At 44.5% G+C, this 27,772-nt stretch overlaps 1 protein-coding gene across 12 annotated transcripts in view; it reads left to right on the forward strand.

Moving 5' to 3' along the window:
• PPP2R3A (protein phosphatase 2 regulatory subunit B''alpha) overlaps window positions 1-27,772 on the forward strand; it is a 1,177,159-nt gene that overhangs the window by 466,114 nt on the left and 683,273 nt on the right. For all 12 annotated transcript variants that reach the window (XR_004540589.1, XR_004540590.1, XR_004540592.1 and 9 more), the window contains one exon: window positions 27,126-27,200. Coding sequence is in view for 9 of the 12 variants with exons in the window: in XM_033957843.1 (XP_033813734.1) it covers window positions 27,126-27,200 (75 nt within the window). In the remaining 3 variants the exon portion in view is untranslated. The remainder of the gene's footprint in view (window positions 1-27,125; window positions 27,201-27,772) is intronic.

The raw sequence follows: 27,772 nt of genomic DNA on the forward strand, positions 1-27,772 counted from the left end.
AGGGTACATGATCTAGTTAATAAAATATAGAATAGAATAAGCGTAAACATGCACATTCAATGCAGGAATCAATCCTACAGACTGACTAAGCAACCTGGGCTAAGGATTTCCTCCAAAATGAGCAATAGAGTTTCCAGTGGGGCTGGGGTCGTGACGCATAGATGTCCAGTTCAAACCGTGCCTGGAGTTGCATCCTCGCTGTCCACATGTTGTATGACGGTACCTCCTCAGTAGCACAATACTTCAGGACGAGTTGCTTGCCCACAAGGAGTGCGTGTAGGAGATACTTATGAGCAGGAAAGTCCAGGCCTTGCTGATTGAAATCAGTAACATCTCCCAGTAACAGTGCGGGAGGGTTCCAGGGCACGGTACACTGCAGGACATTCGCTAAGTAGAGCTTCACCGAGTCCCAGAAATGCAGTTTGGGGCAAGTAAAGAATGAGTGGACATAGTCACCCCTGTGAGAGTTGCATTTAGAGCATGTATCATCGCTCCATAAGCCCATATGAAAGCCCCTAGCTCTAGTAATATAGGACCGATGCAATATTTTATATTGTGTTTCTTGCAGGCCCGCAGCCTTCACATGCAAGTAAAGTGCCTGAAAGAGGAGCCTGAGGTCATCTATGGAAACCTGCATGCCAAGCTCTGTGGACCACTCACCCCCCAGGACACTGAGGCATCCCTCTCCTGAATGGTCTCTCCCCGCCTTATACCATGTAGAAATCTTGTTAGAGGTAGTAGGTGTGGTGAGAAAAACCAGATCCAGAGGGCCACATCTCCATCTATCCCCATGAGCACGCACTAAAGAATGGAAATAATGGTGAATTTGCAAATAAGTGTACATGTGTGCAGGGGGTAGATGCCACGCCGTCCGCATTTGTGCAAAGGAGGGGAATTCCCCCCCTCTCAAAGCCAAAACGTCACCCACAGTCGTGGTGCGTGCAGTGCGATCTCTCAGTCCCGCCAGGCCCCCCACCCCGGAAGCGAAGTTAGGATTCCGTAGAAGAGAAAGAAACGGGGATACAGTAGGCAACCTGTTCTGAAGGTCCCGCCACCAGCACCATGCCCGTCGGAAAGGAAGGAGGAAAGGCATAACAGTGGAGCGAGGTTGCGCGCCCCCGCCCCCCGCTCCATGGATAAAGGAGGAAAAGGACCAAGGCAGGCAGCAGTCCTCAAGCAAAGATTCAGGGGAATAGCGTCGTGAAGAAACCAATTGCTCGTGAATCCAACGAAGGAGCGCGGCGACATTATAGATACGCAGAGCGGGCAGGCCTAGGCCCCCTCGCTCCCGGCTCTGGGACAGTTTAATTGAATTAATACGTGTCCTCCTCCCCCTCCACACGAAGGAGCATATGATGGACTGATAGGCGCGCTCATCCGTACGGGAAATCCAGACAGGTATAGTTTGCAGTGGGTAGAGCAATTTCGGAAATATCACCATTTTCACCAAGGCCACGCGCCCCAAGAGCGATAGAGGCAGCGATTGCCATTTAAGACAGAGAGTTTTGATCCGTCCGATGGTAGCAGAGATATTAGCCTCGTACAACTTGTTCGGGTCTCTATAAAGCATGATTCCTAGATACTTCAACTTTCTCGGGGCAATACCCACGCCAAGGCTTCTACACCAGGGCTCCGTCGGTGAACCCCCCAACAAAAGAGCCTCCATTTTTTCAAAATTGATTTTCAAACCAGAGAAGACGCCATAGGCGCGAATGAGGGACAACAGGGCAGGCATTGTCCGGTCTGCATTTTTGACATATAAGAGCATGTCATCAGCGAACATACTAATTCGAAATTCATTGGAGCTCACCTGTAGACCTTCTAACCCTGCATCCTGACGAATTCGAAATGCCAAAGGTTCGAGCGAGAGAAGAAAGAGGAGGGGCGAGAGTGGGCAGCCTTGACGTGTGCCCCGTCCCAATGGGAAGGGGTTAGAGATTCCACCATTCACCAAGAGTTGGGACGTGGGGCGATGATACAGGGCCAGCAATCAAGCAATAAAGTCCCCCTGGATCCCGAAGCAGGCAAGCGTCCGGAATAGATGGGGCCATGATACCATGTCGAACGCTTTTTCTACATCCAGGCTAGTGATGAGTGTCCTGTCAGAAGCGGCACGAGGGTGTTGTAACACTGCTAGGACCCTTAGAAGATTCATGGACGCGTGCCTACCTGGTACAAAGCCGACTTGGTCTTCGTGGATGAGTGTGGGTAAGAATTTATTGAGGCGCGCCACCAATATACTAGCCAAAAGTTTCACATCTTGGTTAAGAAGGGAAATGGGGCGGTAAGACCCCAAAGCGTCAAGTGGCCACCCGGGCTTAGGAAGAATAATGACGTGCGCCCTATTATGCGAGTCCCCTGGGGGAGTGGAGCTGCGGAGTCCCATAAAGTATTGTTGTAGGGAGGCTAGAGCCTGGGGATCTAGTAACTTATAGAATTCCGGGCCGAAGCCATCGGGGCCCGGTGTTTTAGCCAGCTTGAGCTTTTTGATAGCAACCTGCATTTCCTCTCCCAGGATAGGACCATTTAGGGCAAGGCTTTGATTTTCCGTCAGGGTGGGAAGACAGAGGTCCTGAAAAAACCGATCACTGGCAGTCGCGTCATAAGGTCGCTCGGCATATAGGTCGGTGTAGAATTGCACAAACTGCGCTGTGACAGCCGAATGAGTGACATGCGTGACATCACGAGTGTCTTTAATGGAAGTAATAGTGTGACGAGTTTTGTGCGGTCGCACCAAGTTAGCCAGCAATCTTCCCGTTTTATCCCCCCAGTGGTAAAGTTTGTATTTGTAACAGTATATATTCCGTCTGGCCCTTTATTCCAAAAGGAGGTTAATTTTTTCCTTAGCAGCGCACATGGCCTGTTTGGAGGCATCGTCGAGATGAGAAATATGAAGAGAGCGAAAGCTGGCTAGATCCCGCGATAGAGCCAAGAGTTCCCCGTCCCGCTTTTTATTCAGGGACGCCGTGTAAGCCAGTATGTGGCCTCGCATAACCGCTTTAGCCGCTTCCCAGTATACAACGGGGTCCACATCCGCTACAGAGTTAGTGTTACGGAATTCATCCCACCGTTTTTGAAAGAATTCTCGAAACTCCGCATCCTTGTAAAGGAAAGGGGATATCCGCCATATACGGCTCGTGGCTTGGGACCCAAATTGTAAGTCAAGGCCTAGTAGAGCATGGTCAGATACTAATGGTGGTGAAAGGCTCGCCGCCATTAGATTCGGGAATAGAGAAGCTGAGATGAGGAAGTAATCAATGTGGGAATGAGACGAGTGAGGGTGAGAATAAAAAGAGAAATCGAGTTCGGTTGGGTGCAGCGTGCGCCAAGAGTCCAACAGTCCCAGCTCCTTAATAAGGAAGTGTACCCCTCTAGTGAAATGGCCCTTTGGCACTGGCTTAGCCGACCTACGATCCCACTGGGGGTTTGCAACAAAGTTAAAGTCGCCTCCCAGTATGATCGGTTGAGGCAGGAGGGGTGCTTAGTGACCCACCACTGATGTAAAGAAAGCAGGAGAGTAAGTGTTAGGGGCGTAGATATTGCACAAAATTAATGGTTTGCCCCATAGTTCTCCTATCAGAATGAGAAACCTCCCATTGGGGTCATCAATTTGGCTGTGCATGTGGAAGGGTATGTTCTTATGGATGAGAATAGCCACCCCACATTTCCGGGTTGTAAATGATGCAGAGTGTACCTGTCCCACCCAGCCCCTACGTAGTTTCCTGTGTTCCCCAGAGCTCAGATGGGTCTCCTGCAGGAATGCTATGTCTGTGTGTTCACGCTTAAGATATGCTAAGATTTTTGTACGCTTAATGGGTGAGTGAATCCCATCTACGTTTAGTGACTTAACATGCAATTGTACCATTTAACTTACAGTTATACATATAGCATACAGGAAATAACCACAGGATGAGCGGTAGAGGCCGTCCCAGCCTATGCCTCCACCCACTCAGGAAATACAGAGTTATCTTGCTCAAACAAGAATATTGACTCAACATTGGAAAAACCATACAGTCATCCAGACGACCCTCAGACATACCCCTCATACAAACCCGAACCAAACACACAAACAATCCCCCAATCATTCTCACCCAACCCCCCCCCTCCCCTCCCCCTAACCCCAGCATGGAAAACCATGCTAAAACCAGAAGGTACAGAAAAATAAGAAACAACTCCGGGCCATGCCCCTAATGAATAACAACAACAAAGCACAGTTAACATGACTGTTTCCTTGGTGGAACGCATATAGTCTGAGAAAAGCAGTATCAACCCAGTGAAGGCCCAATAGTTTGCGTGTTTGTTATCTTTTATGCAGTTTGCTTTATACCTTAACCACCATGGACCCCTGAGGAAGGCGTGTTATCCGAAACACGGACCGTGTTGGGTCCCTTGGTTGGCTATAAGGTTGTATATGTTACTGCATCTTGTACATTATCTGCAGTCTGTTCGTTGTTTTCAGAAAAATAAAGTCACCAGCCAACAAAGGTAGGGAAATTGATTTTATTTTCAATATAGTGATTGAAATGTGTCAGTTTTGAGAAAGGAAAGATATTAAACTTTAAATGTGAGGGCTGCAGAAAAAATAGGGTACTTGGAGGGCCGCAGAAAAAATAATTAATGACAATTTTGCATAAGGTAAAACTCTTTATAGTTTATAAATCTTTCCTTAAGTAGTTAAAGGAAAGATTTATAAACTATAAAGAGTTTTACCTCATGCAAAGTTGTAATTTCTTTAATAAGACATTAACTATTTTTTCTGTGGCCCTCCAAGTACCTACAAATCCAAAATGTAGCCCCACTAAGGGTTTGAGTTTGAGACCACTGCTCTATACCATTTGAAAGAGGGCGAATATCTGTCACAGACTTTGTACTTGCGAGTCGGATGACTACGGCGACCTCAGGAGACCCTTGAGACAGCACGGAATGTGCAAAACATGTCGGGTCAGACTCCCAGGTCCAGCTGTGTATAGAAGTTAAGTATACACTCTTATACACTTTTATACCATTTCATTCATTATAAAAAAAGAAACAAAAAACATTTATATGAATATAATCACAGCAGTGAACAACGAATTACCTATGATGAGGCACCACAGAAATCTCCCGCTTTAGAAATCATTATAGCGGTGGAGTGGTGGGGCTGAGGTTTTTCGGTTAAGATTCCTACATTGAAATACACCAACCTAGTCCTTTTTGTTTATGCATTGTTAAATTACAAGACACTGAATTTATGTTTTGGGACCTGATACAGTTGTAACAGTTTCTAGTGGCTAGAGAGACAATGTAAATACTAAAAGGTAGGGAGAACGAGAGGGCACTCTCTAAATTTGAAAGGGGATAGATTCCGTACAAACGTAAAGAAGTTCTTCACCCAGAGAGTGGTGGAAAACTGACACGCTCTTCTGGAATCTGTCATAGGGGAAAACACCCTCCAGGATTCAAGTTCCTGCTGAACAAGGACATATGCTGGTAGGGCTAGTCTGAGTTAGGGCGCTGGTCTTTGATCAGAGGGCTGCCGCGTGTGCGGACTGCTGGGCTTGATAGACCACTGGTCTGACCCAGCAGTGGCAATTCTTATGTTCTTATGATTGAATATGAATAAAACCCTGATTATTGCGAATAGATTTATGGTCCATTGGTATTGGACTATTTGTCCATTCTATCATTTCTTTAGTTTAATTTCCTTAGATATGAAGTATGTCTCCTCAATAATGTGGGCTTGAAAGGAATTTATGATTGTATTGTTTATGTTTGGTGAAATTGTATTGATTTGTCCTTTTCTTTGTTCATTTTGTGAATGTAATGATTGAAATTTATAAAAATGAAAAATAAAAAATTAGGTCCTAAGCACTAGTCAAATTGTTCAGCGTTAACCCAATAAGATTTCAATTAAGGATTTTATTCCTTTTTTAAAAGTTTCTGACTTCAGTATTAGTTGGCAGAGAGCTTACACAGTTCTCGGCTCCCCCTCCCATCGGGACTCTTTTTTTTTTTTTCTCTCAGACGAGAATCTTTTCAGTTCCTTCCTTCTTTCTTTAAGGCACTGTCTTGAAATCACAGAGAAGTTCCCTGTCTCTTATTTCCCTATGTAATTTAGAATGTGTGGCTGCCTTTCTTCTATCGGTTCACTGTCACTTCACTTCACTTTCCTGCTGTTCTCTCACTAACACCCACTGTCCCCCGTGAGTTTTATGAGGAGGGGATAAATGTTTCAAAGGGTTCCTTGGGTAGACTTCTTCCTCTGCCGACTCATTTTCTCTCATCCTCTGTATGCTTGGGAAAGAGTTTCAACCCTCCCACTTTCCAACAAGAAGCATTTCTAGCTTCCTTCATGAATAGTGCTGCTTGCTATTCACCCACAAATTTAGAATTTGACATAGCCAACTTTTCTCCACACTAAACTTTGGCCAGAAGATAGTTGGTGGTTTGATAATCTCTAGAGTTTAAACAAAATATCAATACTTAAGCATTTGCTTCTTATCTTTTCTCTTAGTGCTGGACACACTGTCCTAACATTCCAGCATGCTCTCTAAGGGCTTTTTACTCCCCATTCTGGCATCTTTACTCAGAAAACAAAACAAAAGAATTAGTCTGCAAGACTTTACTCTCTCTCCACTGACACGTCTCACTCACACACTAGTAAGGTGCTTCCAGAAGGATCTTAATCCAGATCTTAACTAAACCCTATTTGTTTCCCTAGTATACAGTATATATTGTGATGGGGCCAGGGATAAGCCTAGCGCTGGCAACCCGGCTCCTGCCTCAGGCACAAATATTAGTGCTCTTTGGAGGACCACTCTGGAATAAGCACAGCAGAAGAAAAAAAAACCCCAAAACACAACTTTACACCAATAATTTCCAGTTCCAAGTTTTATTATCCAGTTCAGTTTGCACTGGTTCTAATACAGCCATAATGGCTGATAGTGCTTAGAGGAGATTTATCACAAACAAAAGTTCTCCTTACAGTCACTTTTTGTATCAATCAGAAACCCCCCCCCCCCCCCAAAACAAGTCCCTTTTAATATGGGTTTCTTTCTCACAGTTCGACTGCCATGCTTTGCACAGTTCTCAGCAGCTTTCTGGTTTCAAGAACTTATATACAAGAGCTCCTGTGGACTAGCCAGCCCTGGGCTTTAGCTCCACTCTTTTTAGACTTGGCACTATTATTGTATTGAGCCCCCAGTTTCTTCAGGAAGTTCTCCCCACCTGATTACCTAAAGTATAAATACCCTCCACTACCCTTCTTTTTTCTGGGCAGGGGGCTGTGAACCATCCACCCTTCCTTTAATGTTCTAAGATTCCCTTCCCAAAAGTTCCCACTATCAGGGATGTGAAATGTCAGGTCACTGAATCCACTCCGAGCTTTATTTCTCCTTCTAAGGTTAGTTAGCATTAACCATCTCCCACTCACTATGCTTTGCTTGTATACAGGGATTTTGGTTTAATTTCTGTTGCTAACCCTTCCTCACATTCACACATCAAGCACTCATTCATTATATAGTCCCACATAAAGACAGAAATGTTTCTTTTAAGTACAGTCAAACCTCAGTTTACGAGAGCACTGGTTTGTGAGTGTTTTGCAAGATGAGCAAAACATTTGCAAAATCGGCGCCTCGGAAACCAAGTTTGACTCGATTTACAAGCGCCATCCCCCGCGATCCGGCATCTCCCCCCAGCGATCCGGCATCCCGCCCCCCGCTCGCGTCGTCCAGCAACGCGATCCTACATCCGCCCCCTGAGCACCAAAACGAAATCCCTTACCCCGATTGGGCACTGGCACCAGCACCAACGCATAGGACATGCTGGTGCTAGTGCCCGAAGATCCTCCCTCTTCTGTGCTGGGCGGTGCGTCAGAGATTCTCCCTGTTGCCTGTGCTGAGCTGGACTGGGCTTTGAGCATTTGCGCATGCTCAAAGCCTTCTGGTCTCGCTTTCTCCGTGATTCTCAGATTCAGAATCTCGGAGAGAGCGAGACCAGAAGGCCTTGAGCATGCGCAAATGCTCAAGGCCCAGTCCAGCCCAGCACAGGCAACAGGGAGGATCTCCGACGCACCGCCCAGCCCAGAAGAGGAAGGATCTTCGGGCACCGGCAAGTCCTATGCGTTGGTGCTGGTGCCGGTGCCCAATCGGGGTAAGGGATTTCGTTTCGGTGCTCGGGGGGGATGTAGAATTGTGGGGGAAGGGGGGCGACATGAGCGGGGGGGAGGATGCCGGTTTGCAGAGGGGGATGCCGGATCGCGGGAGAGAACAGCATCGGTGGCCTCAAGGGGGGGGGAGATGGAGCAGCGCCAGTAGCCTCGGGGGGGGGGAAGTGGAACAGATCAAAGCGAGTTTCCTTTAATTCCTATGGGGAAACTCGCTTTGATATACGAGCAATTTGGTTTACGAGCATACTTCTGGAACTAATTATGCTCGTAAACCAAGGTTCCACTGTACTTTAGACCATTGTTATAGAACAAACTTTCATTCCCTTCACCCACACAGTACCTTACTGACTCGTGTTGCATTCAGAAATATAGTCTAAGGCTTCTGGGCTGCAGTCCATTTCATTCCCCTCAGAGATATATCCCTCTACTTCCATAAGGGCCTCCTTACTCTCTGAAGCTGGGTACAAGCTGTCCTCTGGAGCAGCATTGGGCCAGCCCTGTTCATGGAGCTTTTCCCTTCCAATTAGCCTCTGCTTGGAAAGCAAAGATTTTTCAGCATGGCAGTGCTGTGGGACAGGGACTTTCTTAGCAGAAGGCAGTAAGATAGAGCTCCTAGCCTTCAGTTCCCTGTTCTTTGAGGAACATCCTTCCCTCCAGGTTCCTGATTGCTTGTGTGTGTTCTCAGCTGGCCTTGATTTATTCTGCTGTGTAACTTTCACTCCTGCTCTAGCCACATTCTGCCTGTTAGCTCCACCCCTTTCCTTAACCCTTACTGTGTCAGATTGCCTGACCAGAGGTTTAGCTAGAAAATTAACAGTTGATTTATAAAGGGATTATAGTGACTTTGAACAGGTATTCTGTTCTTCTCTGCCATCCCTTCTCTGTTCTGCCCTGCCTGTCTGATCTTAGCACTGGGAACAGGATTAATGGGCAGCTTCCTTGGCTTAGGAATAGGAACATTTTCTTTAGTGGCAGGGTTTAAAGCAGGTTTTAAGCCAGTGACAGGGGCTTCCCTGTCACAATATACAAATGTACAATGCCTTGAAAATAATAAAAACACGCTTCCCTACACTGTACAATCTTTCCCTATTACTAAGGCTAATATCCTACGTACAAAAATTAAGTTTTGTACTTATAATTTTTACAATATTACATCCATATGGTCTCTATACTACTCTTTTTGAATAGGAGCACCTTTCACCTTGACGGGTGAGTTCCTCTGAAAAACCAAAGTCTTGTCACTTTTACCCATCCCGGGGTGAGATTCACTGAAAAACAAAATTCTGTCAATTTTACATGCGATCACTGGAGGACGCTATTGCATCATGTCCAGGTCACCACTAAAGTAGGCTGCTTATTCTACCTCACTGGAAATCCTTCTGAAGTAAACCACGGAATGACATTGTATATTCCAAAACTGATAATACTTTTATTATTAGAATAAAAAGTTATAACAACATAAGCATATCAGAAATCAATCAGTTTGGATATACAATGGAGAGAAATCATACAGAGTGCCAGCATATTTCTGTAAGTTGGGTGCGCTTCTTTGATCACTCTGCCCAAGCATGGGGGTTTTATACAGAGAGTTTCTTTATCTTGTAAGACACACCTCCAGCTCTGTCCATGTACCATCCTTATAGGAGCAAATCTGCTGTCTAACAATCCCACCTCTAGTCTGGGGAGCCAGGACAGGAATGTCTTCTTGAATTTTCTTCTTCTCGAACTTTCCATTATTCACACGGGTACATCAGTACATGGTACATCAGTTCTTAGTTTCCTGGTGTCATTGTGCCCATATATGCAGTGCTCTGCTGACATAGCATGATTTGTTTCAGCTTCTGCCTTCAACACATCCAGTTTCCTTGAGAAATAGGCTGTTCAGCAGGGAATTGAAACTTAAACACTCACATGGCAAGCCACACATTAGCATCTGAGCATCTGAACTGAAGCCAGTCAGTACCAGCCCATGACTGTTGTTGATTACAGGAAAAAAAATGTCTCTCAACCTGTGAAAGTCTTCCGTCATCTCAAGAGAAATAAATAAAAGCATTAAACAGGATTCAACTCCAAGTATCACAGTTATAATGAAAAACACCATAAAATCGCCATTCTAATAACATCAATAATAAAATATTATAACATTAAGGACATTGGACATCTAACTCTCACTTAAAACCTGATTCTCTAAAGGATGCCTAAAAATTTATATATCTAAACAGTGATGAGTGCCACTGAGCACGATTCTACAAATGACAACGTCCAAACAGCGCCTAACTTTGGACATGCTTTGCAGAATCAGGGCCTAGGTGCGTACACAGTAAGTAGATGGAAAGCATAACTGCCCAACAATATACACAAGAGTATAAAGCGGCCCTGCAGATCCTGCGCCACAAGATATACCTTATGTGGTAGAGATTTTCTAATCAATATCGCTACACCCATCCGTTTTTAGTAAAAATGAGTTTGTTCAATCGATTTGTAAACTAAGAATTTTTATAGCTCTGCCAATTCAACCAGTAACCTTAAGAACTATATAGCTTTCCACTTCTTCCATTATGTAAGATTGTATTGATGACTTTGAATTGTGACCTCTTCACTGATTGTCCAGCGCTTCTTGTTGTAAACTGCCTCGAACTATCATGGCTTTGGCGGTATATAAGAATAAAATTATTATTATTATTATTTTTGAGTGGAGGACGCTGAATATTCTGAACCCACCCATGTTCTATGGTGCTTCTGATGTTCTACATCTGAGAGTCGTGTCTCTTGAAGACAAGCAATGTCAGCCTTATAGCGTTTTAATTGATTGAGAATTTTGGTATGATTTATGGGAGAAGTTATACCCGATACATTGTCATGGAAGCAGTGTTAAATAGTAAAGAATTGGATTCCTCTCTTTCAGATTGGATCCCTCCCAGATGCCCAGCCCCACTGGTCTTTCACCTAAGGGCTGCCGCGTGAGCGGACTGCTGGGCACGATGGACCACTGGTCTGACCCAGCAATGGCAAATCTATGTTTTTATAAGCATCCTGACCCAAACAAGTATACTGTCAAGGCCCCACCAACCTATAGGAACAGTACTCAAATATTTAAGTGTGCTCACAAGAAACAACATAAAGATTCACATGTTATAACCCCACCTATCCCCTCTTACCTCACCCCCCAATCCCTTCGTATGCCCCACACCTTTCCCATAACTCTTAAGGTCTGTAGCGGGGTAGAAGCCCCGGCCATGCACACTCGGATCTAGTCCCCAGTGAGGTGCATAGGTTTCACCAAATAAACAGACTTTTTTTTTTCCTTTTTGCACTTTCAAAATCAAAAAGTTTTATTTTCTTTGACAGGTCTCTAAACAGAGCAACTGGATGCAAAATCCATTATCCGGGCTTTCAGCTCAGTCCATACTACAATATACAGCCCACTGTATAATTCCCACACAGTTCAGGATTTCTATTATTTTCCAAATCAAAAACAAATATTCTTTTCCAAACCAAAAGCAAACAGCCAATTGGTTTCCCAGCTTTTGCCCCCAGGCTTCTGCCTTATCTCTGTCCAAGCAGCCTTGGCAAATGGGCATACGTTGGCTTCTCTCAGCCGTGCAAGCAACTCCAGGCAGTGCTCCTGCCTGCACTCAATTCACAGACTGCTACTATTCTCCACAGTCTAATTAAAGCACACCCTCTTGTGCCTAGCTCCAAACAGCTCTCTCACCTTATTGCCCTGACTTTCTCTAGCTGGGGCCAGTAGGTGCGGGAACAAGCTTCACCCGAATATAGATAAATAGACCCTGTACACCTCCCGTGTTCCCAATTAAACAATATCTCTGAACATGGACAAACTTTGGTTTAGCTTTAATTAAAACACTGCTGGACTTTTCTCCCCCACTACACCAAAGCTCATTCAACCAACACACCTGTTCCCACATTCAAACAATCTTTGTTTCCAAATCTCTTCAGTTACAGGATCCTTATTTTACTTTTAACCAGGAAGACTTCTCATCTAAATAAGGTTTATTCTTCCATCCCTTCCACACACATTCTTTCCTCTGGTTCATAATCAAACTCCATAGGAGTTACTTCTCTGCCATGTGGTTCCCTTCCCCCAGAGGCACAAGCTCTCATTTCTCCCAGCCAGCCTGCTTACAGTTCTCCCCAGGAATCTCCCCCTCAAAAGCTAACCTGGCTCTGGGAAAATGATTCCTGATCTGCCTGGGAGTTGCAGACAGCAACCTGGTATGCAGCAAAGGCATTGGAGAGGAAACAGCACTCTCCAATGTGCCTGGGAGATCTCTCAGTTCAGCAGCCCTGCTTCTCCGTTTCACAGGCTGCTCTGGCCCTTCCTGTTCCTGCCACTCCTCCCTCCAGCTCCCAGCTGTGGAAGCTTTATTCTTCCTGGGCTCTAGCCCTGCTGGATACACATCAGCCTTGCTGACTCCACCCCTTTCCTTAACCCTGTGTGTGTCAGCTTTTAAATCTTTGGGACGTTGCTGTGAACAAGGCTGCCCTGTGAACTTCTAAAAGCTAAGTTACTCAGCATTTCATATTCTGCTCTTTTCACTGGTTTTCAGCATTATATCTGCTTAATTTCTCTTCTCCTCCCTGTTTCTTACTAAAAAAACACAAAAAATAAACCCTTCTCTTTCCTCTATTAAATCTTATTTCCTCTTCCTCTTCATAGGAAAAAGGGTAAGACTTTGTTAACTCTAATTAAATCCTGGTGCCTGTGGCTCAGGGTGACTAAAGTAGGGAAAATCCTGTTATAAATCCTGTGTTTTAGGGTAGCACTGATAGAACCTGCATTTTTGTTTAAAATACTGTGTTTTAGGTGGTATAGAGCCTATATTTCTGTCTTACTAGTATTCAGCCATTGATTTCTGCTGATTAGGTGGAGAAGGGAGGGGCTCTGGTTTACTTCTAAGGTTAATTGCATTATCTTTGGGACATTGCTGTGAACAAGGCTGCCCTGTGAAATTCTAAAAGCTAAGTTACTCAGCATTTCATATTCTGCTCTTTTCACTGGTTTTCAGCATTATATCTGCTTAATTTCTCTTCTCATCCCTATTTCTTACTAAAAAAAAAAAAGCACAAAAAATAAACCCTTCTCTTTCCTCTGTTAAATCTTATTTCCTCTTTCCCTTCATAGGAATAAGGGTAAGATTTATAGTCCCACCAACCCCAGGGACCACTATTCATATATAGAGACCCATATAATCAGAACTTCACAACCAATCAAGATGACCTTTATTCTATGCAATCACTGTGGTGCTTTAATTCCAAGACATACTATTTGGAGGCTTAAGGCTTGCCCCATCTGTCTTCAACTTGCCAGTATTAAGGAGGAGCTCTGCAAACTTAAACAGGAATTGAATACAATTAAAGCAGCTTCCATCACTCCACAAAATCATACCAACTTACCACCTCTACCTCAAAGAATAAAACAGCCCAGGAATAAATGGGTCACAGTAGGCTCAGGAAGACTGCGACATGTAACACAGAAACATCCACCTTCACTAATATTACCTCTACAGAATTCCTTCGCTCTACTAGTGCACTGCGATACTCAGGAAAACAGAAGGGAGGTGGGACTGGAACCAATGAAGAGAACTCAAGAGAACAAGCGCACCCTAAGTACAAATAAAAAAGCCAAAAACAGAAAACTATTACTGTTGGGGGATTCTATCATCAGAGGCATTAACCTTGGAACACAGGGCGAGGAGACCAAAATAGTGAAATGTCTTCCAGGATCCTCAGCTACCAGGAGTTCCAGGCAAATACTGACTATAATTAAGGAAGAAACTAAGGATTTTAACACTAATGTTGTTATCCATCTGGGAACAAATGACCTGGCCAACAACTCCACACTTGCAGCACAGAAAGCTTTTCGGGAGCTTGGTGAGGGCGTGAAACCTTTTGTAAAGACTTTAGCTTTTTCTGAAATACTGCCTGCATATGGAAAGGGAGAGCAAAGAGTGAAAAACACAGAGGACTTTAATAGATGGCTCAGAGCCTGGTGTCATCAAGAAGGCTTCAGGTACATAGGAGGATGGGGAAATACATGGAAGGACAAGAAGCTATATTGCACTGATGGGCTACATATTACTACAGCAGGAAAAAGAAACCTTGCAGAGAAATTTAGACAATATTTGTCTAGGCATTTAAACTAGAAGGTGGGGGTGGTGTATGTACGAAGGACAATTATAGAGACCACCCCCGGCAAAAGAAAAGATGTGATAGTAGTAAAGGCTGCAACATAAGCAATATCAGCAACTCATTTCTTAGTATTGCAACGGAAAGTGAAACGACACAAAAATCCATACGAAAAAGGAGATTATCGCTGAAAAATAGCTGGAAAGCGATGACCACAAATGCTCGCAGTCTAAGCAACAAACTTCATGATCTGCAAGCCCTGATATTAGAGGCAGATCTAGATATTGTTGCTATCACAGAGACATGGTTCAGTGAATCACATGGATGGGATGCAAACATACCGGGATATAATCTTTTTAGGAAGGATAGAGATGGTCATAAAGGTGGAGGAGTAGCTCTCAATGTAAAGATCAATATCCAAGCGACCGAAATGCAAGGGACCTGGGGAGTGGAAGAAGCGATATGGATTGCTCTGAAAAGAGAAGATGGAACTTCTCTCTACGTGGGTGTAGTCTACAGACCTCCGACTCAATCGCAGCAAATTGATAAGGATCTGATAGTGGATATCCAAAAGTTTGGAAGGAAAGAGGAGGTTCTGCTGTTGGGAGATTTCAACCTGCCGGATGCGGACTGGAATGTTCCGTCTGCGGAATCGGAAAGAAGTAGGGAGATTGTGGATGCCTTTCAAGAGGCTCTGCTCAGACAAATGGTGACGGAACCCACAAGGGAAAAAGCGACATTGGATCTGGTCCTCACAAATGGAGAGAGTATCTCTAATGTTCGAGTGGATGCTCACCTGGGTAGTAGCGATCATCAAACGGTTTGGTTTGATATAACGGCTAAAGTGGAGAGCGGCCGCACGATACTTAAAGTCCTAGATTTCAAACGTACGGACTTTAATGCAATGGGAAAGTACCTGAAGAAAGAGCTGTTAGGATTGGAGGACATAAGAGAAGTGGAAAGACAGTGGTCTAAGCTGAAAGGAGCGATAAAAATGGCTACGGACCTTTATGTGAAGAAAATCAATAAAAACAAGAGAAAAAGGAAGCCGATATGGTTCTCCAACCTAGTGGCTGAGAAAATAAAGGCGAAAGAGTTGGCGTTCATGAAATATAAAAAAACCCAAGAAGAGGAGAGCAGAAAGGACTACAGGGTGAAACTGAAAGAAGCCAAGAGAGAGATACGTTTGGCGAAGGCACAGGCGGAAGAACAAATGGCTAAAAATGTAAAAAAGGGAGATAAAAATTTTTTCAGATATATTAGTGAAAGGAGGAAGATAAAAAATGGAATTGCTAGGATAAAAGATGCTGGGAACAAATATGTGGAGAGTGATGAGGAGAAAGCAAATGTGCTAAACAAATACTTTTGTTCTGTGTTCACAGAAGAAAATCCTGGAGAAGGACCGAGATTGTCTGGCAAAGTTACACAAGAAAATGGAGTAGATTCTGCGCCGTTCATGGAGGAGGGTGTTTATGAGTAACTTGAAAAACTGAAGGTGAACAAAGCGATGGGACCAGACGGGATCCATCCCAGGATACTAAGGGAGCTCAGAGAGGTTCTGGCGAGTCCTATTAAAGACTTGTTCAACAAATCTCTGGAGACGGGAGTGATTCCTGGGGATTGGAGGAGAGCGGATGTGGTCCCTATTCATAAAAGTGGTCACAGGGATGAAGCAGGAAACTACAGGCCGGTGAGCCTCACTTCAGTTGTTGGAAAAATAATGGAAGTGTTGCTGAAAGAAAGGATAGTGTACTTCCTTGAATCTAATGGGTTACAGGATCCGAGGCAACATGGCTTTACAAAAGGTAAATCGTGCCAAACGAACCTGATTGAATTTTTTGACCAGAGAGTTGGATCGAGGACATATGCTAGATGTAATTTACTTGGATTTCAGCAAAGCCTTTGATACAGTTCCTCATAGGAGGCTGTTGAACAAACTTGAAGGGCTGAAGTTAGGACCCAAAGTGGTGAACTGGGTCAGAAACTGGCTGTCGGACAGACGCCAGAGGGTGGTGGTTAATGGAAGTCGCTCGAAGGAAGGAAAGGTGACTAGTGGAGTCCCTCAGGGTTCGGTGCTGGGGCCAATCCTGTTCAATATGTATGTAAGTGACATTGCTGAAGGGTTAGAAGGAAAAGTGTGCCTTTTTGCAGATGATACCAAGGTTTCTAACAGAGTAGACACCGAAGAGGGAGTGGAAAATATGAAAAAGGATCTGCAAAAGTTAGAGGAATGGTCTAATGCCTGGCAACTAAAATTCAATGCAAAGAAATGCAGAGTAATGCATTTGGGGATTAATAATAGGAAGGAACCGTATATGCTGGGAGGAGAGAAGCTGATATGCACGGACGGGGAGAGGGACCTTGGGGTGATAGTGTCCGAAGATCTAAAGGTGAAAAAACAGTGTGACAAGGCAGTGGCTGCTGCCAGAAGGATTCTGGGCTGTATAAAGAGAGGCGTAGTCAGTAGAAGGAAGAAGGTGTTGATGCCCCTGTACAGGTCATTGGTGAGGCCCCACTTGGAGTATTGTGTTCAGTTTTGGAGACCGTATCTGGCGAAAGACGTAAGAAGACTTGAGGCGGTCCAGAGGAGGGTGACGAAAATGATAGGAGGCTTGCGCCAGAAGACATATGAGGAGAGACTGGAAGCCCTGAATATGCAGTGGCGTACCTAGGGGGGGGCGGGGGGGCGGGCCGCCCCGGGTACCAGCCCTAAGGGGGTGTTCCCGGCCTTGCCGTTCAGTCCCCCGCCACCCCCGAAGGACCGCTCGCCCCACTGACCTTCCTGCACCACCTGTGAAGCAGCCCGCAGCAGGATCGCAAAGTCAGCATCAGCATCCCTGCGCTGCTTCCTGCGCCGCAATCCCGCCCCTCCTCTGACGTCAGAGGAGGGGCGGGACCGTGGCGCAGGAAGCAGCGCAGGGATCGCTGATGCTGACTTCGCGATCCTGCTGCGGCTGCTTCATAGGTGGTGCGGGGAGGCCAGGGGGGCGAGCGGTCCTTCGGGGTGGGTCGGGGCATCAGGCCTTCAGGGTGGGGCGGGCGGGCAGGCAAGCAGGCTTTCAAGGGGGAGGGGGTGACAGGCAGGCAGGCAGGCCTTCAAGGGGGGACAGGCCTTCGGGGGGGGGGGTGCAGACCTTCAAGGAGTGCAGGCCTTCAAGGGGGGCAGGCAGGCCTTCAGGGGGGTGCAGGCCTTCGGGGGGGGTGTAGGCCTTTGGGGGGGTGCAGACCTTCAAGGGGGTGCAGGCCTTCAAGGGGGGGAACAGGCCTTCAAGGGGGGAAAGGCAGGCAGGCCTTCAAGGGGGGGACAGGCCTACAAGGGGGGGGGACAGGCCTACAAGGGGGGGGACAGGCCTACAAGGGGGGGGGACAGGCCTACAAGGGGGGGACAGGCCTTCGGGGGGGTGCAGACCTTCAAGGGAGTGCAGGCCTTCGGGGGGGGGGTGCAGTCCTTCAAGGGGGTGCAGGCCTTCAAGGGGGGGAAAGGCAGGCAGGCAGGCCTTCAAGGGGGGGACAGGCCTACAAGGGGGGGAGAAGCTACAAGGGGGTGGTACAAGCCTTCAAGTGGGGGACAGGCCTTCGGGGGGGGTGCAGACCTTCAAGGGAGTGCAGGCCTTCGAGGGGGGTGGTGCAGGCCTTCAAGGGGGTGCAGGCCTTCAAGGGGGGACAGGCCTTCAAGGGGGGAAAGGCAGGCAGGCAGGCAGGCCTTCAAGGGGGGACAGGCCTACAAGGGGGGGGAGAAGCTACAAGGGGGTGGGACAGGCCTTCAAGTGGGGGACAGGCCTTCGGGGGGGTGCAGGCCTTCGGGGGGTGCAGACCTTCAAGGGGGGGACAGGCAGGCAGGCCTTCAAGGGGGGGACAGGCCGACAAGGGGAAGGGACAGGCCTTCAAGGGGGGTGCAGGCCTTCAAGGTGGGACAGGCAGACCTTTAAGGGGGGACAGGCCTTTGGGGGGGACCATGATTTAGAAGTACACGGAGGGAAGGGGGTGTTCAAAGAGACATGCATATGCCAAACTTTGGGGGGGGGAAGAAATAATGGGTCTGAAAATAGAGGAGAGGGAGAGAGATGATGGACCATGGGATTTAGGGAGGGAAGGAACAGAAAGGGAGAGAAATTGGACACAAGGGATGGTGTGGAGGAGGGATAGAGATACTGGATAGGAGGGTAATTAGGAAAAGAAACGGAGAGATGGTGGACTCTGGGATGGTGGGGAAGGAGGGAGAGATGCCGGATGAAAGGGTATTTAAGAAAAGGTGGATCTGTGGAGGGAGATGAAAAAAAGGAAAGATACCAGACTTCCTGGGAAGGGAAGGGAAATGGAAAGGGAGGACAGAGTTGGCAGATGGATGGTTAGCATGCAGAAAGAAGGAGACCCTGGCAAGCAAGTTATCAGAAGAAAACCAGAGCCTTGGACCAACAAGATTTGAAATATAACCAGACAACAAAAGGTAGAAAAATTAATTTTATTTTCTGTTTTGTGATTATAACATGTCAGATTTGAAATGTGTATCCTGCCAGAGCTGGTGTTGGACTGCAAACGTGAGCTAGGATTTAACAGAAAGAGGAAAAGTCCTTTTTGTTTCTTTATTTTATTTACACCACAGCGCCAGTGTGGTTAGGAGAAGCCAAAGGGGGTGAAAAAGCTATAAAACCCACCAGGAGTTTTGAAAAAAATCACCCAACTGGGCAGGAAAATCGAATTGAAAAACCAATTCAATAGGGCTGAATCGAATCAAAATTTTTTTTTCCTGTATCTGGCAGCATTAGTTTGCGCTACTGTCTTAGACTTTAGGACCTGGGATTGGGGAGAGATGGCATCCTCAGTACTTTATAATGCAAGTGAAACGAGGATTTGGTCAGACTTTTGAAGGGTCTGCAGAAAAAAAATATTGTATAGGCCGGGGACATGAGACAGCAGGAAATGGGAACTTTTCTTCCTTCTATTTTTGTGAATGGAAAGGCTGAGGATGTCAGAGAGGTCAGTTAAAATATGTGCTTTATAAGAAAATATAATAATGTGTTTTATAAAGTTTATAGCATAGCTGGCCTACCCAGTGAGGTGTTCCTAGTGGTGATGGTGGCAGCGTGTCAATGTGTTGAGAGGAAGAGGTGGTCTGGGAAATTCTGCTGAGCAAACTCCGGGCCCATTTCCACCCCCCAGTTAGTCCACTCCACTCAACTGATTCACACACTGAGTGGGTCTTTGGGTGTTGTTTTGGGATCTCTTCCAGTGGTTTATCTCCTTCTGGTCCAAGGAAGGAAACTTTGTTATCCTTAGCATTGACCTACAGAATATGTTTGTAACAGCGCTGCTTGTGTGGCATTAGGCTATGTAGTGATCGAAAGAAAAAAACAGACCTTTGCACATTTTTGCACTATATGGTGGGTGTATGAGGAGATTCACATTTCCTGCACAGCTAAGTCCATGTGAAGTTACCTTGTGCTGTATTTGACATCTAGCAAGGTCTCTGTTTGAAAGGAAAGATCTAAACTTAAAAATGAAGTGGCCAGAAGTTATGGTAAAAGCAGATAGTGTAGCTGGTTTTAAGAAAGATTTGGACAAATTCCTGGAGGAAAAGTCCATAATCTGTTATTAAGACATGGGGGAAGTGTCTGCTTGCCCTGGATCGGTAGCATGGAATGTTGCTACTCTTTGGGTTTTGACCAGGTATTAGTGTCCTGGATTGGCTACCATGAGAATGGGCTACTGGGCATGATGGACCATTGGTCTGACCCAGTTAGGCTATTCTTATGTTATGTTCTCATCTGTAGGGGCCTTTGTTTTCACTTCTTATTTTAATGTATTTTTTTTCTGGGAACTTATCAGTGTTTTTTATAATGGGAACAAAAATGGAAGAGAATTAATGTGTGTGGAATGGGGGGTAACTAATTTCTTCAGCTAAATAATTCAATCCACTTCAAACAGACATAGGAGAACTTGTGCACCATTCACACACCCTCCAACCAAAAACGTCAAAAGAAAAAAACTGTTCGACAACCTCCTAGCCATTCGAGCTGCAACACTCGACCCCCAACTCTACAACCAATTGATATCAACCACAGACTGCAAAACCTTCAAAAAGAAATAAAAACCCTTCTATTCAAAAAACACATAAAACCGAACTAACACAATCAGAACTGTCCCAAGCATCACCTGCAACTACTCCATATGTACTTCTAATGTCATGACAATTTAGACATAATTTATGTTATGTTATGTTTGGAATAATGGTTACATATATGAGGTTCAATAAAAGAAAATTTTCACTGCCTGTTTCTATTCTGACCATTTATTCCATTTCATGGTTATTGCAAAAAAAAAAAAAAAAATTTTTTTACATGGTGGGGGGGGGGGGGGGGGGTGTCAAAAAATGAAGGGCCCCGGGTGCCACATACCCTAGGTACGCCACTGTGAATATGTATACCCTAGAGGAAAGGAGAGACAGGGGAGATATGATTCAGACGTTCAAATACTTAAAGGGTATTAACGTAGAACAAAATCTTTTCCAGAGAAAGGAAAATGGTAAAACCAGAGGACATAATTTGAGGTTGAGGGGTGGTAGATTCAGGGACAATGTTAGGAAATTCTACTTTACGGAGAGGGTAGTGGATGCCTGGAATACGCTCCCGAGAGAGGTGGTGGAGAGTAAAACTGTGACTGAGTTCAAAGAAGCGTGGGATGAACACAGAAGATTTAGAATCAGAAAATAATATTAAATATTGAACTAGGCCAGTTAATGGGCAGACTTGCACGGTCTGTGTCTGTGTATGGCCGTTTGGTGGAGGATGGGCAGGGGAGGACTTCAATGGCTGGGAGGGTGTAGATGGGCTGGAGTAAGTCTTAACAGAGACTTCGGCAGTTGGAACCCAAGCATAGTACCGGGTAAAGCTTTGGATTCTCTCCCAGAAATAGCTAAGAAGAAAAATTACAAAAAAAAAAAAAAAATTTAAATTGAATCAGGTTGGACAGACTGGATGGACCATTCGGGTCTTTATCTGCCGTCATCTACTATGTTACTATGTTACTATATATGTTAATTTGTAACAAAACAACAAGGCAGGTGGTCCACCAAAGAATCCAACGTGGAACAAAAGAAGATCAGCAGACAATAAGGAGATTCAAATCAGGTTTATTCAAGGTGCTCCCAGGAGCCATGCCTGATGTATTTCGCCAAACAAAGCTGGTCAATGCTAACAGAAAACCATGTCTTTCATACATATAGGACACAAATTCCAGTATGGAATAAGTAATCACAATATACCATCCCCCTTTTTTTTTTTTTTTTTTTTTTTTTTTTACAAAAGCACGGAAGAGGTTTTTAGCGCTGGCAGGCTGAATGTTCTGCGCTGTTCTGATGATCATAGGAATTCTATGACCATCAGAGTAGTGCAGAGCATTCAGCATGCTGGCTTGTGCTACAAACCGAAGGAACTATACCATTTATGGGGGTAAAGAAACAGTGGTGCATTTCCCCCAATACTGAACAAAATATAAAGATAGCAGATGTAAATTTGAAAAAAGAGAAATAATAAATCACTTTACAAATTAAGAAATAAAAATAAACAAAAAATGGAAAATAAGATAATACCATTTTATTGGACTAATACATTTTTAAATTAGCTTTCAGAGGTCAAACCCTCTTTCCTTAGGGCAGTAAAGTATTACAATATAGTGTCCTGACCTGAGGAAGGAGAATTTGGTCTCTGAAAGTTAGTCAAAAATGTATTTTTTTCCCAATTCTTCATTCATTTTTTAAAAAACTTACAATATTTATAGCATTTAAAATTCAAATACAACACTTAATATTCTGTTAAACATTATATCAGACTTTATCCCCCTCCCCCCTAATCAATTACACTCTTAAAATTCCAGAAAACCTATCATAAATCCCATTCTTATATACCTTATTTAATGTTCAAATCAATAAATATCCCTTCCCTCCCTTCCCCCCATCCTGGATATGTATTTTTAAGGGAAAAAGAGAACAAAGAAAAAGAAATATTCAATCATTACAATATTTTGTTAATGGCTCCCAAATCTCCTGAAATTTTCTAAAATTCCTCTGCTGTGTAGTCTCAGAAACCTACTTGGATAAGGATATTTCTAAATTCTTTATTGATTTTCTAAAATTCAAAAGTGCAATACACAAATATATATCATATAATAAGTTAATAAAAATACATTCAACTTACAAATATGCATAACCAACCATTTTCCCCCACCCACACATGTTATGACACAGTAAAAATTGGTCACATAAAAAAGGAGGTAGAGGTAATTAGGTCAGTGATGGAAAATATAAACTGTATTAAAATTAGTCCAATAGAACAATTATTGCATTTTTTTGAATCACTTCCTCTAGAAAAGCTAACATATTTTTTCCTTTTGCCTCCTCTTTTAAAACCCAGGATCCTTACATTTCTCCTCGCCCGGTTTTCATAATCAGTCATCCGTTTTCCCATCTCTTGAATGGTCTTATGATCTTTTTTGCAGTACTGCTGCTCCTGCTCCACTTTCTCCACCCGGGTCTCCATTTGATCCATTCTGTTTCCCAGATTTTCCATCTGTTCTGTGACTTCTTTTAAAGCCACTCTAATATTTCTTAGCTCCTCCAACAACTCGATCATATCCAAGGCGTCCACAGGCAGAGGAGTCTTAACAGGGGTGGAGGGATCTTCTTTTGGCCTTTTAGTCTTCCCTCCTGTTTTTGGAGCAGTCTCAGGCTTAGATTGTTTGTTAGATGCCATTGGTTGAAAACTTTCCAAACTTTCTACCTTAAAAGAGAAAAGTTGTATAGCTGAAAACCATCAAAAGGGTGCCAAGGGACAGGAGCTCAACAGCTACACAGCCATTTTCTATGTCTCCAAGTTCCGGAATCCGTATTTGCATTTTCTATTTATAAACATTTATCAACACAGATGCAATAGTATTTTATCCTATAGCAAAAAAATTAAAAAATTTAATTTTTTTCTACCTTTGTCGTCTTGATTTTCATATAGGCTCTCCATCAGCTGAATTATGTGTTTTGGTATTCCCATTTGCACTAGAGTTCTCCTTAGTTTATTGTAATCCAGTCAAAAGCTTTGATGTAGTCAATGAAGCAAAGGTATAGGGGGTTTTGGTATTCTTTGCTCTCCTCCAATATTAATCTAATATTGGACTAGGACTCAAGCACGAGTTGATGGCACCTAACAATCTTTGTCTTCCAGTTTCTGCTTTCCTCATCTTGTCATTTTCTTTCTTCCATCCACTGTCTGCGCCTTCCAGAAACTGTCTGCCAACCTCCTTCCATCTTTCCATTTCTCCTCCTGCCCTCCCCCTCCCCCCTTGGTCAGGCATCCATCTTCTTTCCTCTGTTCTCCTCATGGTCTGGTATCTTTCTACTTCCATCTTTCCTTCCTTCCCCCTCTCTTCTCATTTCCTCCACTCAGATCTAATATTTCTGTCTCCTTCCCCCTTTCCCTCCATGCTCTGGCATCTCTCTCTTCTCTATTTTCTGCTTCTGTCTAAATTAAATTCTTTCTTACTATTCAGTCCTCAGTTTCCCTTTTTTTACTGTGTCTACCCATAGATTGCCACCCCTTTCCTTCATCCCTCTATTATCTCACTAACTCTCTTCTTCCCCATCCAGTAAATGTCCTTTTTCTTTATCCCCCTCCTTCCATCCAAAATGTGTTCTTTCTCCACTTCCATTCAGCATTTGCTCTCTCCTCTGAACTGATATCCGTCTGCCCCCTTCTCTCTCTATCTCCACTTTCACCATCTGCCTCTTCTCTCTCTCTCTCTCTCTCTCTCTCTCTTTGTACCCCAGGCCCATCTCCCTACCTTCCCCTCACCTTTGCGGATCACCACTCACCTATCTTTCTGCTTTTTTTTTTTTTCAAATGGCAACAAGTAAGATCAAAAATACCTCCCTCCATAAGAGTGGCAATGCCCCCATCCCTCCAGCATCAACGGCACTTAAGATCAGCATTGGCAACGGCCCTACCGTCTTCCTTCACCTCGCCCTTTTTTTCTTCAAATGGCTGCGGCAAGTAAGATCGGCTACGACCTCCCCCCACTTAATATTGGCTACGCCTCCCCCACTTAAGATCTGCAACGGGCCCCCCGTCATCAACAACAGGTAAGACCGGCAATGTGGTGCAGCTTCCTGTTTCTGCCCGGGCAGCTCGTGTCAGAGGGGAAGCTTTGGGCTGAGCACTGCATTGCTGATCTTACTTGTTGTTGATGCCAGGGAGCCCGTTGCCGATCTTTTAAGTGCCATTGATGCCGGGTGGGGGGGGCCGTAGCCAATCTTAAGTGTGTGGTGTGGGGGGGGGGCCGTAGCCGATCTTACTTGCCGTAGCGGTTAAAAAAAAAAAAGCGAGATGAAGGGAAACGGAGGGCAGTTGCTCTTTGTTTTTCCTCCTTCAACGGGCCCCCCTGAAATTTCAGGCCCTAGGCATGTGCCTCCTGGGCCTATTCATTAATCCGGCCCTGGCTGCAGCATTGGACCCCACCATCCACAGATCCACCATCTCTCCTTTTCTCAACTACCCTTTCATCCAGCATCTCTCTTCTGTGTCCCTGTCCCTATTCTCCTCTCCAGTACTGTCCCCCTTGGGTCCCTGTTCCTATGCTCACTCCATGCCCAGTATCTTATCTCTCCCCATATCTAGCTTCTTCTTTCTCTCTTCCTTACCTCCTGTATCCCCTTCCCCAGGTACAGGCTTTCTCCTACTACCTCTTGCCATCCTGCACCCTGCCCACCTACTTTGGAGCAGTATCTGTCCCTCTTGTACCCTTCCCCTTGTGGTCTTGCATTTCTTTCTCCCTCTCTCCATTAGTCCAGCACCTCTCCTCTGCTTTCCTCCCCTTCTTTTTGGTTTGGTCTCTCTCTTCCCTTCACTTCACCCCAGGTCTGGCATCTCCCCTCCCCTCTCTTCCTCCTTCTTCCTCCTCCCTCTGCACAGGCCTACCTCCTGCCATGGAGGCACTCTTCCTCCTCCTCCCCACCATGAAGGCCTGCTCCCCCCCCCCCCCGCCGCGAAGGTACTCTTGCTCCTTCTCCCCGCCGCAAAGGCCTGTTCCCCCCGCAAGCCTTCATGTTCCCCCAGCTTCCCTGCACTTTAAGCAGCTAATACAGAAGCCTGCAGGATTGCTGGTGCTATAGCGATCCCTGCAGCTGCCCGTTGTCCTCAGCAGCATGTTCTCTCTGCCACGATCTTGCCCCTGACGTCAGAGCAGGGGCAGGACCGTAGCAGAGAGAACGTGCAATAAAGGCCTGTTGATATAAAAGATTCTTGGATAGAACTCTTGCTTTCCAGGCAGGTAAATTAAATGAATGGTTGGGTAATATCATTATGCATTCCTCATCTTACTTTAGTTTTAGAAAATTAGTAAAAACAAAATGATTTAATCGATTGTAAGTTAAGGATTTACTGTTTTACTTTTACAAACTAATAATCCCTTGCCTCCCTCCCTACCCTTCCCCTCTCCCCATGCAACAATTATTGGATCTTTTTGTAATTGTCACTGGTTTATGCCATATAATTGTTAACCAATTCTCCGCACCTACATTGTTTAAATCGCTCTGAACTGTTTTTCGATATGCTGTAACCTCGATGTAACTTTGCTATAACTAAGCTGTAACTTCGCTGTAAATGTACAGTCTCTTATCCTGTAAACCGCTCTGAACTGTTTTGTGGTATTGCGGTATAAAAAAATAAAGTTATTATTATTATTATGTACTGATGATTTTATATTGTGTTTTATTCCCTGATTGTCCAGCACTTCTTGTTGTAAACCGCCTCGAGCTATTATGGCTTTGGCGGTATATAAAAATAAATTATTATTATTATATTTTAATTTCTTTGATTGACAGTGTACCATTTTACTACTGAGAGACCAAGATTAAAAGCAAAGAAGTATTTTCAAAGAAGGGGTATTCACATAAAGAGGAAAAATTAACAAATATGTTCAGAATAAAGTCTACTCATTCGTATGCCGTTTCTACATCATTCTCAGAACTGCTTCCACCTTGCTTGTTTGATTCTAAAAAGAAACATGATTGCAGAGATAAAAAAAAAATGTGCAAGGAAATCAGAGACAAAACTTAATGCCTCTTGTAGCATAGTTAAAAGCCTTTTTCTGAGTCCTAAGAAGGTTTACCTAAATCAGGAAAAAATCTACACTTTGATCTGTAGAAACTGAGAACCGACTTCTAAGAGATTAAACACAGGGTATGATCTCTTTTCTGGGGAAAAAACCCAAAAAATCAGCAATATAGTAGCCACCTTTACCATTACTTATTAACTCTTCAAAAACTCCTATCAGATTCAGGCTACCCAACATTCTTCCTGTATTGTTGTCCACTTTTTGATTCATTCATTGTTAAGATTATATCTGCTACTGTCTTTGCATTTTGGGCAAATTATTTATCAGAGCTGCCAAATTACCCAAAAGGAAAATTTTTGACCTGTTGTATTTCACTTACATTCCCATACAGTATGGTATTTGCAGCCCCAGTTCTACACACCAAAATCTGTGAAATATTCATAGGTCCCATAAGGCAGTAGGATGTGGTTCCAGAAAACCAGGGATATCCTAAAACCTCCATTCGGTAACTTGGCAGTTCTGCTTATTTTGCTGTGTCTCCAGACTAACTTAAAAATAAGGTATCCATCTTACTCTTTTCTTGAATCAACAATATTTCCTTGGATTCCACACCAGTATCTTGAAAAAAATAAAAAGCTAGGTGGTGGGTAAAATAGCTGTTTAGGATCCCACGATTTGCTGAATAACACTGACAGTGATTATAGTGATTGTCCTTTACTCTGTTCCTTTCCAGGATATAATAGACACTCATCCTGGCTTGAGATTTCTCAAAAATGCCCCAGAATTCCATTCACGGTACATAACCACCGTAAGTATGGCTGTCTCCTTAGGACAGGAATGTAAACTAAAAATATTAAGGATGTTGCCATGTTGCTGGTAATTCTGCTATGTGCTGCTTTGCTGTTATTGCATGCTGTTAACAATTTCTTTGTTTACATAGAGAAGTACCTTATGAATATGTAATATAGACCAGAGTGGCACTTTTAAATAAAAATAAACACCTTCAAATGTACCTATTAAAATTAGTAAAGGGGTGGGATCTGGGGAAGAGCTTGGGTGGGTCTAGTGTGGAGTTTGGGAGGTCTGTGGTTGGGGGTACTCAGTTGATATTTGTTAGACTTCCCTGCTGGCACGCCCTACTGGCGTTTCAGGGCCTGTCTGGAGGGCCTCTGCACTTGCATGGATGTCAGTGTGATCATGCCACACATGCACATGATGTCATCACAGTGACATCCATGCACTTCTGGATGCCTTGAGCTGTGGCCACTACCTTTAGTGTGCCCTGGCTCGAGAAAGTTTGAGAGCCACTGCTGTAGGCATTTGTCGCGGGTCTAGGGAGATGTGTAGGGACACTAAAGCTTGCCTAAGGCTGAATGTGGG

This window comes from Geotrypetes seraphini, chromosome 9, assembly GCF_902459505.1.
Source record: "Geotrypetes seraphini chromosome 9, aGeoSer1.1, whole genome shotgun sequence".
In the NCBI taxonomy this organism is placed as follows: Eukaryota; Metazoa; Chordata; class Amphibia; order Gymnophiona; family Dermophiidae; genus Geotrypetes; species Geotrypetes seraphini.